This window comes from Rissa tridactyla, chromosome 3 (assembly GCF_028500815.1).
Source record: "Rissa tridactyla isolate bRisTri1 chromosome 3, bRisTri1.patW.cur.20221130, whole genome shotgun sequence".
Taxonomy (NCBI): Eukaryota; Metazoa; Chordata; class Aves; order Charadriiformes; family Laridae; genus Rissa; species Rissa tridactyla.
In genome coordinates this window covers 36,323,172-36,338,676 of record NC_071468.1, presented here as the reverse complement: position 1 = coordinate 36,338,676, position 15,505 = coordinate 36,323,172, and the positions used below count along the sequence as shown (strand labels likewise).

The 15,505-nt window shown below is 42.1% G+C and overlaps 1 protein-coding gene across 8 annotated transcripts in view; it reads left to right on the top strand.

The window, feature by feature from the left end:
• Nucleotides 1-165: 165 nt before the first annotated feature.
• BIRC6 (baculoviral IAP repeat containing 6) overlaps nucleotides 166-15,505 on the top strand; it is a 186,923-nt gene continuing 171,583 nt past the window's right edge. For 6 of the 8 annotated variants that reach the window (XM_054196359.1, XM_054196357.1, XM_054196354.1 and 3 more), the window contains exon 1: nucleotides 167-601. In XM_054196359.1, coding sequence (XP_054052334.1) covers nucleotides 349-601 — 253 coding nt within the window. In that variant the 5' untranslated portion in view covers nucleotides 167-348. Of the gene's footprint in view, nucleotides 602-15,505 lie in introns of all 8 variants that reach the window. The other 2 variants (XM_054196360.1, XM_054196361.1) reach the window with 1 other exon arrangement.

The following is a 15,505-nucleotide window of genomic DNA, read 5'->3' as shown; positions in this document are numbered from 1 at the left end:
CGCATGCGCAGGACACCCGCGGCCCCCACCGCTGTGCAATCAGGGGGGATGAGGATGCGCGCGCACAGCGGAGCCCCGCCCCTCTCCTTGCCCCCCCTCCGCCCCTCTGCCGTGACGAGCGGCTGCTCTCTCCCGCCCCCCCGCCGCCCAGTGTCAGGCCGGCGGTCGGTTCCGCATCCGGCGCGGTTGTGTCACTTCCTGCTCACGCTGGCGCTCTCCCTTTCCCCCTCTCCCCGGACCCGGATGGTGACTGGCGGCGGCGGCGGCGGCGGCTCCTCCAGGGACTGTCAGTGAGCGGCTCCCCCCGGGCCTCTTGTCCTGAGGGCGGCGGCAGCGGCGGCCGGGAAGATGGCTGCGGCAGCCTCCTGCTCTTCGGCGGCGGCACCGCCGGCTGGGCCTGGGCCCGGGCCGGTGTCGGCCGGGCCGGGCTCCTGCGAGTGGCTGCTGCTGCGGGACGGCTGCCTGCGCTGCGACGCCGACGGGCTCTGCAGCCTGTGCTACCACCCGGCCCTCAACGCCATCCTGGCCGTGACCGCTCGCGGCGCCATCAAAGTCATCGACGGCACCTCGGGGGCCACGCTGCAGGCGTCGGCGCTCAACGGTGAGCGCAGGGGCTCCCGCGGCCTGCCGGGCCCCGCGGCCCGGGCGGTGGGGGGAGCGGGGCCGTGGCAGCCCCCGGGGCGGCTGCGGGGCACGATCGCGGCGCTGCGGAGCCGAGGGGGGGTGGTGGTGGGGGGAGGCGGGCCGGAGGATCGGCTGAAAACAGGTGTCGTGGCGGGCGAGGGGTTTCCGTGTGGGGCGGCTCCGGGGGGGGAGAGGCCGGGCTTGTTTCGGGCCCGTGGCGCCGGGGGGTTTCCCCTGGCTCTTTTTCACCCCTGCTCGTTTTTCAAGCCTGAACGGTTCCTGTTGTTCGGGGCAGAGATACCCGTGTGGGCAGCACCGAGGCGTTTTTCTTCTGTAAAGCGTGTTGGCGTGGTTACTAAAAGATTAAACGGGGATGGAAGGCTGTGATGTGTAGGGCTGCATTTTTTAATTTCATTTTTTTGTGTGTTCTTGTGGGTGACATAACGTTGAACCTTCCAAAGATTAGAAGCAGCATGTTGTGTAGGATAGGCGTAGTTCTAGTTCTTATTGGTGTGTGATATTGTAGTAGTTTATTTGTTGAGCCTTAATCGGGGTTTTTTAAGAAGGCTTATTTCTTACAGGTGTCATTTGTCTTGCAGCTTAAAATTATTTAAGATCAGAATCTTCTATAAAGTTATTTCATGGTGCGTTTATGTATATATTTGCATAGTTCTTTATGCTGCTGAGTATCTTGACTGTCTCTGGTGCTAGTAACAGTATCCCTGCCATTATGTTAAGGAGGCATGGTTGTGTACTGACTTTGTGGAGGCGAAGACTCTAGTATCTCCATAACTATGAAGCAACTTTTTTTGTTGCCCATTAATGTTTTTACACTATTAATAAACTAGTTCTGTAAAAAAAAAAAAAAATCCATATGCTATTAACAGCTTTTGTTCCTGGTTCATTAATGGTTCTTAAACTGTGGTACTTGTCAGAATATTGGGTAGGGGGAGTGTCATTTGGTATGTTGTGAGACCAGCCCTTGGCATAGAAAGATACGTTTCTTACTAGTTTTGTGTTTCCATGTTCAGTTTCTCCTTGCAGTTGTGTGTTGCTAATAAGATCCAGCTTTGCTGAGTGGTGGCAGTGAAGGGTTGATGTTTTCAAGCTGAACATGGCATAGTAATGTCAAGAATTGTACGGAAATACCATAGTCTAGGTAATATGTATACTTTAACCTTGAAAACCAGCAACCGTATTCCAATGTCAAACTGAAGAGAAAAGGACAAAAATCAGTTGTTTCCTTTCATAAGTTAAAAGTCGGTACATTGTAAAGATCTAAGTGTTTTGGGTGATTAAGAAAAAAAAGTTTTGTGGAATTACTAAGAAGCTGTCAGCTGCCTTTGTTGTAGATCGCTTGTATTCAACATGAGGCTGTCGTGTGGTGTTTCCCGCTTTGTTCAGAATTCAGATCACTCTGCTTCTATAATTCCCTCTCTTCTACCATGCTATCTCCTAAAGTACTCTTTTTTATGAATAACTTTATTTCTTACTTTTCTTCACGCTTTTGCCAGAATTTGAGAATTGCTTTTAAATTGTGGATGAAGAGGGCATGAATCGAGGACTTAATTTGTGATTGGTTGTCTGCGTAGGAGATGTTTAATTCTCATGAATAGAAAAAGAAGTCAAGTGTAAATCAAAGCCTAAGCTGTTGTTTTATACTTTTCTATGAGAAAATCCTTGCAAGGGATTTGATTTAGTATTCAAAATGCTAATGGAGATTCTCCCCTAAATAGTAACTACTTAAAAATAACTTAATGCTTTGCTTCTGTTACGTACATTCAGTCATGTATACTTCCTTTAGTGTCAGTCTTCTCTGTGGCAGCGCGACAGTAAAAGATGGATTCTACTCCTCCTCACATGAAACAACAGAATTGCTTGCAATGTCCCCAGGTTTCATCTGTGCAGTATAGATGATGATTGCGTTAGTGGAAAAAAATTTATAACCGTAGTTTAGTTTGAAGAAACTTTAAGTGAATGTCCTTATAGATTCAGAGTGGCATGCCTGTCAGAAATCTGGTTCATCTCAGCAGTTGGTGTCTGTTTGGGCTGTTAGTGGCTACGTTCATGTTCACTCTTGTTCTCTCCTTCAGCCTTTCTTTGGGAAGAGGAGGAAAAGGCAATTCAGCTGTTCTCTGATGTCTGCCAGCTCTGTACAGCGTGAGCTCCTTTAATACAGGGTAGTAGTAGGTGGACACTCAGACCTGTAGACCAACTCTGTCCCTGCTCCCTCCCCTGCCATAAATGACAGGTCAAAGGATATTGTTGCTTCAGGGACTTCTGGTGCTATAGCTAAAAATAGAGTCCCTGGGAATTAAAACTGCTTCTCTTGGGAGGCTGCTTGTCCTCCTTAGTAATTGGGTCTGCAGGTCTTTTGCCCTGCCAAAACATGTATATTGGACAGAAATGCTGTTGCTCATTACCCAAGGAAAAACAAAACATCGCAGGCCTCTCTTTCTAGAAAGCAGAGAAAGAAAAAGGATTCCCCATCAAGGGGGGGGGGGGGGGCGGGGAGGGAGAAAAGGAAACACCACCAAGCCTGAGTGTTGCTTTTATTTGCTGTCGCAGTTCACTGCTGCAGTACGTTAAGATTTGAGCTCATTTTTAGTGAAAAGATTGAACTTGTGGAATACTGAATCGGGTAGAGCAGTGGAGGCTGCCTTTGTCAGAATGTAAATGCAGATTGCTCTTTTTTGTCTTGTTCTTTTACACACCAAAGATTCACAGCTAAAAGACAGTTTGGTTATAGATGAGGTCCGAACATTAGGATGGGGTCTCTGGTTTATGTGCTTCGGTTTCTCATGTGAACTTCATTGGTCTGATGTATGTGGTGACCCAGGGATTGTTCTTCTGAGCTCAAACTGTAGGAATCCAATGAGGAGGAGGATTATGATGATTATTATTGTTGTTATTATACCACACTGAATCTTCATCAGATCTGTCTCTTGAAAGTGTGTGATCATCTTTAGTCTGTTTGCTGTATGGCCTGTTCAAGAGGGCCAAGTGATCGTTTGCAGCAGCCCAGAGCGCAGTAGTGAATAAGAGTACCATTGGTAAGGGGAAAATCAGGTGATCCTTTAACATTAATCTTTGTCTTATCTGGTCACAAAGTTGTCCTTTTTATTCTACCAAGGCTGTTGCATACACACTGTGCATTTCGGACAGCCAGACTGGGACTGTAAGGACCATTCTTATGAGTACTGGATATTATGCATTTCTGGGTGTTTGTTAGTAGTGATTAGTCAGGACTAGTTTTGAATCTGTCATGCAAGTCTATCGAGTACTTTGTTTTCCCTCTTAGGCATTTAGGTATTTGTGTGCTTTCAGTTTCAAGTTGAACACTGGTAGCCAAAGAGCACGAATGATCAATCTCCAAATACAGCAGTAAGGATGAGCCTTTTCCTCTGCCTCAAAAAAAACCCAACAACAACCAAACAAAACCCCATACAACACCCTCCTCCCCGCCCCCCCCCCCCCCCCCGAAGACTGTCTTAGTGTTTGTAGAGATGTTTGATTTATCAGTTCCTTCTACTTACAAATAAAATAAGAAAACTGCTTGAACTGGGAGAGTACTGTCATTCCCAGAGAAGCTTGGCCACGAACACAATAAGAAACTAAAATGTACTGTCAGGTGGACGGTGACCATCTTGAATGTTTCTGTAGGTTTTTATAGATTAATTTGACGAAACAATAGCTTCAGAGCCTCGTTACCTAAAATGCACAGTGTTTTGTGTCTAAAGCCCTCTAAATTACTATAGAGGCCCTAACAGTAATCAAAATACAGACTTCTGAAACCACACAGGGAAGGATCTGTTCATTGTACATATGTAGCAGTTCCTGTAGGGGAAACAGAGACTCTGCATTATCACCAGAGGCCCTCAACTGCTGTTCCTCCGCCAGAAGAAATTAGAAAGAAATAGAACCCAGCTCAGGAGGCTCACCTGTGGCAGAAAGTTCAACACCGTTGTCTATCTGTCAGCATTCCCTTTTGAGAAATCCCATTGAGAATCCCAAGCTGGATCACTTGGAATTATGGAGCCTTGGAAATCTGTCAAGGGGTATCCAGTTGTGTTTCTTTTTTATTCCTTTTGAAGTGATGCAGGAAGCAAAACGAGAAGAAAAGATTTTCTTTTGCAGCTTGGAAGTCATAAAGAGAGTGTACGCTTCTTATAATCTCTAGGAAGAAACTGTTGGCATACTTTGCCATCCAATTCTAGGCTTGAATTATTTGAAGACATCAGCAGCAGTTTCAGCTGTTTCAAGCTCACCGTGGTAATACTGCTCAAGTTGTCTCCTCCAATGCTCACAATTGGGGCAAGTTTCTTCATCTTCTTCGCTCTTTTTTTCATTTGTTCAATTATGAGACCAAAAAATAGTAATAGTGAAGGCTGTTGCTGTTAATACAGAATTTTCTCCTTGATTATTTTCTCACTGCTTGGGGAGTATTGTCAAATATCTAATGATCTGCTACAGCCCACCTTGCATTTGAGTATACTTGGACGACAATGCTAATCTGGGTAAGATGCTTCTGAAAGAGATCGTTCCATTGATTTGTGTGATCTTAAGGTCATTCATGAAAAGCCTTACGCACTTGAAAAAACAGAATAGGAGAACTGTTAGATTTGAGTTCAGTGTTTTATACCAATAAAGATTCTAGACCCCTGTGTGCTCCATTTGTCTGCTGACTTAATCAGAGTATGTCAGAGATCCCTTCTTACTTGCCAGACTGTCAAGATGCCATTAATTGATACTTCCAGGCTCTGTGGAAGCACATCTGGATTATCTTCTGCAGAAGCTAAAATAGGGTAAAAATAGAGATTGCTTCTTTTCACACGCCTTTAAAGGGATGTTTGCATTGCTATGCTTATTGCAGGGATCCAGAAGTAACAACTGACAACGATGCAGGCATGTGTTATGTTGCCAGGCAAGATAGCACAACATTTTTCATTTTATTGACAGATCAGTCATATCTGGACTGATGGATTCATGACTGTCATTGCAACAGTAATGCTGTATTATTTAAGGTTACAGAATGCTTTAATGTCAGATAATCAGAAATTTCCTAGCCCTCTGCAAATGGGTTTTGAGAAAGGGCCTCTGCAGGGAGATGTACCTTGAAATGCTTCTTACAGACCCAAAGAGGAAATACTGTGCTCTGTGTCAGCGATTTGAACTTTGGCTTCCTGTTCTATTCTATCTCACAGGTAGTTAAGGTATTTCTCATTGATATGAAGAATCCTTGGGAAAATACTGATAAATCCTTCATGTCCCAGTCATGTTGTATACTGTATTACATAAAATGTAGAAGAAAATTGGCAGAAATATGTTCTGGTGGAGATAATTGAGTAGTTCAAGTCCAGAACATTATGAAAGAAAGAAGGTAAATCTCTGTTGGACTTGAAGTAACGGAATTGTGGAGAAGGTTTTTGCTTTGGGTTGCCCAGCCTAGTGATCTTCAGATGCCCTGGTCTTTTTACTATTCTGAACATCATGGTGATCAGTGGTTTGGAACTAGTGTACTCTCCAGTCCTATAACTGGTCCTTTCTGGCAGCCCACCATAATGTTAGGTGGCTCAGTAGAACCCCTGTCTGAGTCTTTAGTTATATTGTTTATAACAATATTGTGGTGGTTGCTATTGTATTTGTATCCATAACTTGAGCTTAAGTGAAATACAACATGTAGGATTTTATAACAGAGAGTATAAGAAAAATCTGTCCTAGACTGAAGATTCACCTTAATTGTTTCTCTCAAGCTTTTAATAACAATTATGTCTGATTTTTTGGTATGGTATTGATCCATTATTTCAGGTTTTCTTTCCAAGTTACTTTCAAATAAGAAAACAAAGCTGTTCATCCTTGCTGGTAGCAGGATTCTTTAATTCATAGAATCATAGAATCATAGGGTTGGAAGGGACCTCTGGAGATCATCTAGTCCAACCCCCCTGCCAGAGCAGGGTCACCTACAGCAGGTTACACAGGAACACGTCCAGGTGGGTTTTGAATGTCTCCAGAGTTGGAGACTCCACCACCTCTCTGAGCAGCCTGTTCCAGGGCTCTGCCACCTTCAGGGTAAAGAAGTTCCTCCTCATGTTTAGGTGGAACTTCCTATGTTCAAGTTTGTGCCGATTGCCTCTTGTCCTGTCCCCGGGCACCACTGAAAAGAGCCTGGCCCCATCCTCCTGACACCCACCCTTTAAGATTTATAAGTGTTGATAAGGTCCCCCCTCAGTTGTCTTTTTTCCAGACTGAAGAGACCCAAATCCCTCAGCCTTTCCTCATAAGAGAGGTGTTCCAGTCCCCTAATCATCTTTGTAGCTCCCTGAACAGTATGACGTCTTTCAAAAATGCTTCTTGGGCTGTCTTGGAGATATGACTTACAACCATGTGGAGTCTTAGACAACTTTTGATCAGTCATGTTATGAGATAGCTTGTTGCATATTGTCTATTCCAGTGGCATCAGTAGCTGCTCACCATTTTTTTACTTTTAAATAAAATATTATATGTGGATCGGTTCACTTTCCTGATGGCTCTTAAGTGATGCCACAGTATTGCTATCTGCTGTTAGAAAGCTGTCCTTTAAATAGTTAATGCTCTCTTAATTGCAATGACTGCTTGCAGTCACCAGGTGAGTGCTTATCACTGAGTGAACAGTTCAAGAAACAGCTATCACCTGCATGTGAAGTACACATGGATACCAACACTTGCAGCTTCTTTTGTTTTCTGTGGAGTCAAATATTAAATTATATATTGGCCCAATTCCTTTGCTGCCTTGTCTTTGGGAAGAGTATCAAGATTTGGTAAGGACCTAGTGCACACTGCTAGTCAAAAAGTAGACAGGAAGTCTGCTATATGCAAAATATTTATTTTGAAGATTTGCATGTAATGTTAGGGGAAAGAGCACTCCACAGATAAGGATGATGCACGAGAAGCGGGGGAGAAAAAACAGCTTTTGTTTTGCAGCCTGGATTAGAAGTGTAAAGTTATGGAAATAATAGCCTATCTGTCACATAAATGTAAACAACATTATGTTTAAAATTTTCTTGAGTTATTTGCTAGAGCTGTTCAGCGAGTATTTTATTGATAATTTTTTTAATGTGTAACCTGAGGGAATTTGCTTATTAGTTTAGCAGTCTTGAAAATTAGTAGCATTAGTGAAAACACGTATCTGGTCTCAAGTGCTGGTTAATGAAGGCTTGCATAGCATACAGTCTGTCGTCAGTTCTTCAGTCCTCTGTATAGTTCATGGAAGGAAAACTGACCCACTGCCCTTCCCTGACGTGACTGTGAAGCAATCAGGATCTCATCTGAGCGTTTGGCAACTGTAGGAGAAGAGTCAGGGTAAACTCTGTTTACCGGGCAACGTGCTACAGAGGCTATTGTGAAAAACTCCTTATGGAAAAGAAGAGCTGGGAGGGTGAGGGGTGGGACCGAGAACTATGACGGAATCGCTGGATGACAGTGGGGAAGGGGTTAGGGAAGCAGGAAGCTGGGCAGATGGCAGTGAAGACTGGGAAGATAGGGAATGTTTTACGGGAGAGCAAGAGGGTACTGTGGTTATTGTGGAGAAATACAGTGATAGGCTTAGTTGACTTGTCTTCTGCGGGGTCCGAGTTTCACGTTGTGATGTAAACAATGACATACAACACTACTCTAGACTTTCTTTAGTAGTGGATTTTTTTCTGTTCAGTTTTCTATAGCTTTGGTAAGTGAAAATTAAGAAGATTAGCATTTTTCAACAAATAATCTTAGGTTCCCTCTCCATTCAATACAGAGAAAAGAAAAAGTCCTCACTCTGAACTTTCGGAGGAACCTGCTTCCCATGACCTATAGAAGGGGATGCTAGGCTGCCAAGATGCCATTAATTGATGCCAGGCTCTGTGGAGGACCAGCCTTACAAGGCTTAAGTTAGCTTTTCTGAATATCCCTTTTGAGTGACAGAACTAAAGTTAAACTTACACAATTACCAGGTTTGGATGTTCCTGTGCTGCAAATAGGTAACATACAAGGTCTTTTAATTTTGCCATCTTCTCCAAAGAATTTGAAAAGTGAAGCATTCGCTTTTAAATATAACTTAAACATGAATGGATCTAGTCTGTTCTACTTTAGGCTACCTATGTAGGTACAGTTATTAGCAGAATGTGAGAATGCATTTAATTAATTTGAAGTACTCATAAATATGGAGCACATGGCTACAGAACATTGTGGATGCTAGATGTTTGTGGAATTACAACAGCTTTGGACAAAGTGATGGAAGAAGGTCGTTCTATAAAAAAAGAAATCACTTCTGGCTGAGAAGGTCCATGAGCACAAAGTAGCAGGAGCTGAGTTGCTACAGGGAAGTACCATTGTATACATACCCTTTCTTAAATTCTTCTCTAACCACTTGGTTTAGACCACTGTCATGGACAAAATGTGGGGTTATGTGCATTTTCCTCTGATTCAGTATGGTTGCTGCTGTATTTCCTTAAAAGTAACGTCAAAAAGAGAAAGATAGGTAGTAACTCATCATAGCAGTTGAACTACTGCTGCAGTAATGGAAGACTCCTGTTAGATTTCCTCCTAAACTGTTTTTTCTGCAGACTAAACGAGCCCAGTTATCTTAATCTTTCTTCACGTGTTGTATGCTCCACCCCTCTGACTTTCTTAGTACTCCTTCATGGGACTCTCACATAATGTTCTGGTATCTCAGATGGAGGACTGAAGCTGGACATGGTATTCTGGATGTGGTCTGGAAACTGCTGAGTAGACGAGACTAGTATTTTCCCCTAATCCCCTGTGTGGTAACAGTTTGTGGCTGCAAGGATGCATTGCTGCCTGTTATTCAGCCTGTCCATCAGCATCCCCAGGTTCTTTCTGTAGGGTTGCCACCTAGACAGTTGGTCCCCAACTGTTACATTTCATACCAGGTGTAAGACCTCACATTTGTCTTTGTTGAACATCAGGAGGTTTGTGTCAAGCCATTTCTCTGGCTTTTTGAGATCCTTGAAAGGGCAGCTTGGCCATTTAATGCATCAGTTGCCTGCGATCACCTCCCGTTGTTGTAATCCAGTCTTGCTAAAGGTGCAGTCTGTCCTACCATCCACGCCATTGAAGAAGACAGTAAACCATATCAAGCTTTACTGAATGCCACTCATAACTGGCTGCCAGGTGGGTGTTAAATCATTAACTACTAACTTTGCATATGACAGTCTAGCCAGTTTTTCACTTGCCTTGTAGCCCACCCATCAGCTTTTGAGAACTTGCTGCTTCTCCCAGCTTGATATTTTGGAGGCTTCTTAAAATATTGGGGCTTGGGGTGGGGGAAGCTAAATCATTTCCTGCCAAACAGTCTTGGAATTTAAAAGGTGCCACGACTGGAGGTGTTTTTCTCCTGTTACAGAGACTGCAGGATACATCATGGGTGAACTCAGATGCTCTAGCCACTTCAGTGACAAAAAGAGGAACTGGTGATAGAATTTAATCTGGCAAAGGTTCTTTGTTGTGAAATGCTGCGATGGGAATTGCTGTTTGTGACAGGAACTTCCTGTTACTGAGCTGTGAAGTATTTATTGCCTGTCTCTGGTTCTGGGTAGATGCTGTGTAATCTGTCTGTCTGCAATTTGGGAAAGACAACTTTCCTGAAAATTTTTAATCATAGTTTTCACTTCGAGAAAAGTTTTGTAGAAGACACTGTCCTATGTGAGGCGTTTGCAGGAGAATTGTAGGAACTTAAGTTTTTATAATTTACCTGAGTTTGCAGGAAGGATTGTAGAATATCTTGTGAAATCTTTCATAATTTGTTCTTGGGGATAACGGTGTAAAGTTCTGTAAGCAATTGCATTCTGTACGGCATACGAGGCAGCAGTAATGTTGGATACACGGAGATCAGAAACAACATAAAGAGCGTGGGCACAAAGGGCTCACCAGTGTCATCGTGCTGATTCCATCTTGGTTTAAGTCCGTAGAGTGGGAGAGGACCCTATGCCTGCAAAGCTAGTGAGATATGAACTGCCTTGATCTCAGTGGGTTTTTGTTCATGTTCTGAAACCTTTTTAAGTGTTAATGTTAACTTCTGTTAGTAGTTGCTTGATCAGACACATCTAGTTAATATTCATGTGGCAGTCTCCAGTGCTTCGGCCCAGATAACACATCTTCTTACTCTAATAAGAATTATTAAAACCAGCTGTCATATAACGAAACTGATGCTGAAACAATTCTGTCCTGTTTGTTGCTAAAGGAAAAGTTAAACTGTAGATCACATGTATTGTTCTTGATTAACTAAATCCAGTTTTGGCAAATAAGGGAGTCTGAAGGCACTTTGTGATGTTAAGCTGGGTATTTCTGCCTCGTTTAGCATTTTTGCTGTTTGGAGAACATTCTTAGTTTTTTTCCTGTTTCAGCTCTGAATGTGTTTTTGCATTATTCAGTCTCTTCGGACTTCTTTTCCAGGTGATGTTGCAGATGGAGGTGTGTGTATATAGTGAAATCTAAAAGAGAAAATGTTGCTTTTGTATAGCTGGTTTAAGCCCATCTACGTCATTCGTCTAAAATAGACAACCTGAACTTGTTTTCATCCAATAGTTTCCTTTCCATCCTTTCCTCAAGTCTGAGAATGCTTTTGTTTTGGGAAAGGAGGGACCCATGGAGTGTCTTCATGGTGGCAGCAGAGTGCTTTGCTGAGGTGATGTTTAGATGTTTAGAGCAAGTAAGGGTCTGGGCCTGGATCTGGAAGGTAAAACTGCACTGCTGAAGTTTCTTCTGAAGATGTAGGTGAGGAGGAGAAGAGGGTTAACAAGAGAGAATCTATAGCTGATAAATTCAGTAATGATGAGCAGTCATGGCCTGGTTTGGCCATGCCTTAGCCATCTGTGCAGGTTTAAGATAGAACAAAACCAATTTTCCTTTTCAGTTATTTTACTTTTCAGTTAAGTCTCTTCTAACTGACTGCACTCTCTGAAATTAACAGTGTGTTTTTCAGACAGTGTCCGCTTCAAGCAGTTATAACCTTTGATGTTATAGTTAATACCAAGGGATGGTATGCAGAGAGGCTCTTGCTTATACTTACTCCTCTACCAGCTAAGGTCAGCTCACTTTGTTATGTGCCACCCTGGAGGCTCGGAAGTGGAAAGGCGTTAGAGGGGTTGCACCTGTGGGGAGGAGCGGACAGGACAGGCGACCCAAAACTGACCAACAGGGTATTCCATCCTGTCTGCATGATGTTCAGTATAAAGCTGAGGGATCAAAGGGATAAATCCTCTTTCTTCTTCAGTGGCTGGCATCCGAGGAGGACTCTGTCCGTTATTCTGCCTTTAATCCCAGTCTGTGTGTTCTTGAATCCAGTTCTCGAATCCAGTTCCCATCTGCTGCTGAGTCCAGTCCTAGTGCTGGCCGGTGACAGGATCATCATCCTGGGAGCTCCATATAGGCTTTGAATATATTTGTCTACATTTCATTATTTTTTTATTAATATTATTCTATTTTCTTTTTATTGTTAGTATTTCATTAGAGCTGTGTTATGTTTTTTTCTCTGACCCATAATTCTCTCTCCTTTATTCTCTTTCCCTTCCCCTTCTGGGAAGGGAGAGGGGTTAATACAGAGCATCGGTTGTTCATTTAGTGGCCAGCACAGCCTAAACCTTGACACCATCTTCTTATTACTGTGTTCCCAAATGTTCATAAACGCTATGTTTCTGTTTCCTTTGGGAGCCACTGATGTAAAACCATTTAGAGACAACTTTCTCCTTTTTAAACCAGACTTGCAGGGGTTTGCTTTTTGTCCTTTTTTTGTGTGAAAATGTTACCCTTTGCAACTGATCCATAGTTGTGATTTTATGTAGTATTAGTTCAAAATAGTTTCCTGCAAATATAGCAAGTTAAGACAGCAAGTTAAACTTAAGGCCACTTTGGTTTTTATTTGTATTGTAGAGCTTCCTCAAACTGCAAGTGTTCTGATATGCTTTCATTGGCAAACTTGTGTTACTTAGGTAGCATACAATGTGTTATACTTGCTAACTGGATTTTTCAGTTGATTTTATGATAATGTGAAATGGTAGTAATAGGAAAGGCACCTGCCTCGCAACAAATGAGGACAACTGATATATATGTTTTTTTAATTCCAGGTACCTGTGAAAAATGTGAGAGAAGTAGCTGAGCAGCGTTCTGGCAAGAAGCATTTTTTGTCTCTGATAGAAAGGCTAGTTTTGCTGTCTGCTAACCTGGCTTCTGGAAAGGGAATTTCACACAGCGTGTTACCATGAGTGATAATATCTCCTAAATTTGAAGCTTTACATGCACACTTCACAATAGAAAGAGGAAAATTAAAATTTTACTTTTAATTCTAACAGCAAATTTTAAGGACTTCTGCAGTTGTACCGTTCCCTTCTCTTGCCTTTAAATAGCTTGATGTTCAAACCTAATGATACAAAGTTTATAGAATAGATAGGGCTTTTGATCACCTGAAACTTAATCTATTTAGCTTTCCATGGTTGCATTATTTTGAAATGAATACTGAGATATTGTTTGGATATTCTAGATTAAATTGAAAGTGCAAAAACTGGTATCAGTGCACATGATGTGTATGTTTTGCTGAGCTGATGGAATTCCTATTTCATAGAATTATAGGGTTGGAAGGGACCTCTGGAGATCATCTAGTCCAACCCCCCTGCCAGAGCAGGGTCACCTAGAGCAGGTTGCACAGGAACGCATCCAGGCGGGTTTTGAATGTCTCCAGAGTTGGAGACTCCACCACCTCTCTGGGCAGCCTGTTCCAGGGCTCTGCCACCCTCAAAGTAAAGAAGTTCCTCCTCATGTTTAGGTGGAACTTCCTATGCTCAAGTTTGTGCCCATTACCTCTTGTCCTGTTGCTGGGCACCACTGAAAAGATCCTGGCCCCATCCTCCTGACACCCACCCTTTAAGTATTTATAAGTGTTGATAAGATCCCCCCTCAGTTGTCTTTTTTCCAGACTGAAGAGACCCAAATCCCTCAGTCTTTCTTCATAAGAGAGGTGTTCCAGTCCCCTAATCATCTTGGTAGCCCTTCTCCAAAAATGTTACTTTAAATCTTAATCCAAAGACCTAGTTGCAGTCACAGATCGAAGTTATGGATGCTCCTTTAGGTATTTGATTGGTCTTGGATGTTAGCATTATGGTATTAGTGCTATGATGCATGTGTTTACCAGTCTCATTTTATAGCTGCAGATAAAAGTGTTAGTTTGTTGTAATTTAGAAACTATTTGAGTTTTTGCATGCTGTGCATTGGGAGCTTCTTGTCAAGAGAATTACGGACTTTGTGATACGTTCTAGTGCCATTCCTGGCTAGCAGTTATCAAGGTTCATTAACTTTTTTTTCAATATTAGAAAAGATCAAAGGTGTTACTATCAACATTAACCTACATCTCTTCATGATGGTGGCCATGCATATTCTGGTGAGAGCCACTTTCTCTTAAGCTCTAAAGCTTTCAGGCTAAAGCTATCTCTAGTGGAGAAACAGAGACAAGCTTTTTCATTCTTCTACTTAGAACAAACTAATTCTCAAATTAGTTTGGTTCATCGTAATGCCTGCAAACAAGGGGGGCACAATAGATGCTTCTTAGACTGTTATGTGTTCTCCAAACAAGTTTGTTTTCTGTAATATTTTTTGTAGGTCAGATTTTGATCACAGGAAATTGCTGATCTCTGTTCTGTGTTGTTTGAAACAAAGGTGGCAGAGGGAGGATCTCCTTTTCTCACATTCTTCATTTCTGCAGTCTAATGTTTATTGGATTTTGTTTTAAGTTTTCAGGTTGCTAGTTCTAAGGTTGTTACAGATGACATCCCATAAAATAATATGCTTTTGGGCTTGCACTTCTAGCATGCTAGCAGCCTGCCAAGTTTCCTTATAGGAACTGACAAAAGGCTTAATGAGTTCTTTGTGAGTTATTCTGTTTTTAATCCTAGACAGATAAGCTGGAGATATTGGGGGAAGCTGTGATCCACTTTTGCAAAGACAGAAAAGCAAAATCGTATAAAACTTTGAATGACTATTTCTCCTTCCGCCACCCAAAATAAATTACAGCTGAAGGAATTAGGGCTAAAATGAGAATAACATTTGGCTTTTGATGATCTGGCTTAAGTCAGTCAGTGAGTTTATGTGAAACTTTTGAATTGTGATTTGTGAAGATGCAGATCACAAATTATTGTTAGTAACCTTAGGCAGGCTGGACATAATGTTGTAGTGCCACCAGAAGGTTTGTCAAAAGATATTGGTTGGAGTCCTTTGGCATATTGTAAAACGTTGATCCTGAGTTAGAAAGGACCCTTTTGCCAGTGCTTTGAGGATGATTAAACTTTTCTAGGCATGTCTTCTACAGTGGTGACTTCTATAATGGTGACTTCTAAATTCTTTAGTTTCCTGGTTCTCAACCTACTGTTTTATCATATGGCCAGCCATATGTGAACTATGATATAGTTTGTGACTAGTAGTAGAATGATCTTGAAATGTGTTTTCTGAACTTCAAAATTAAAATCCTAAGTTTGCAAAATAGCTTGTCAACAGTTCAGAGGCTATTCAAATGGTAAACCAGTCAGTTGCAGAATGTGTTTCCCAGGGTGTTGGAAAGACACTAAATATTGATGGAATAATTTCCTTGAAGCTCCATCGACTTAGGCTAAGGGAGATTGTTTTGGTTTTATGTGCTTTGAATAAAATACAACCATGAACAGTAAATAACTTTCTAGAGACAGTTTGGCCAAAATCTTTCTGTCAATGTAACCAACCAAAACATTAAGCAGCAGAGTGAGAATCACAGCTGTTAGGCAATATATTTCTTGTGCTGTAGTTACAACTTTTTGTTTTGTTTCGTAATGGAGCAGAAATATCGTATTGATTAGATATGTTATCTACCTCATTAAAAATCTTCATT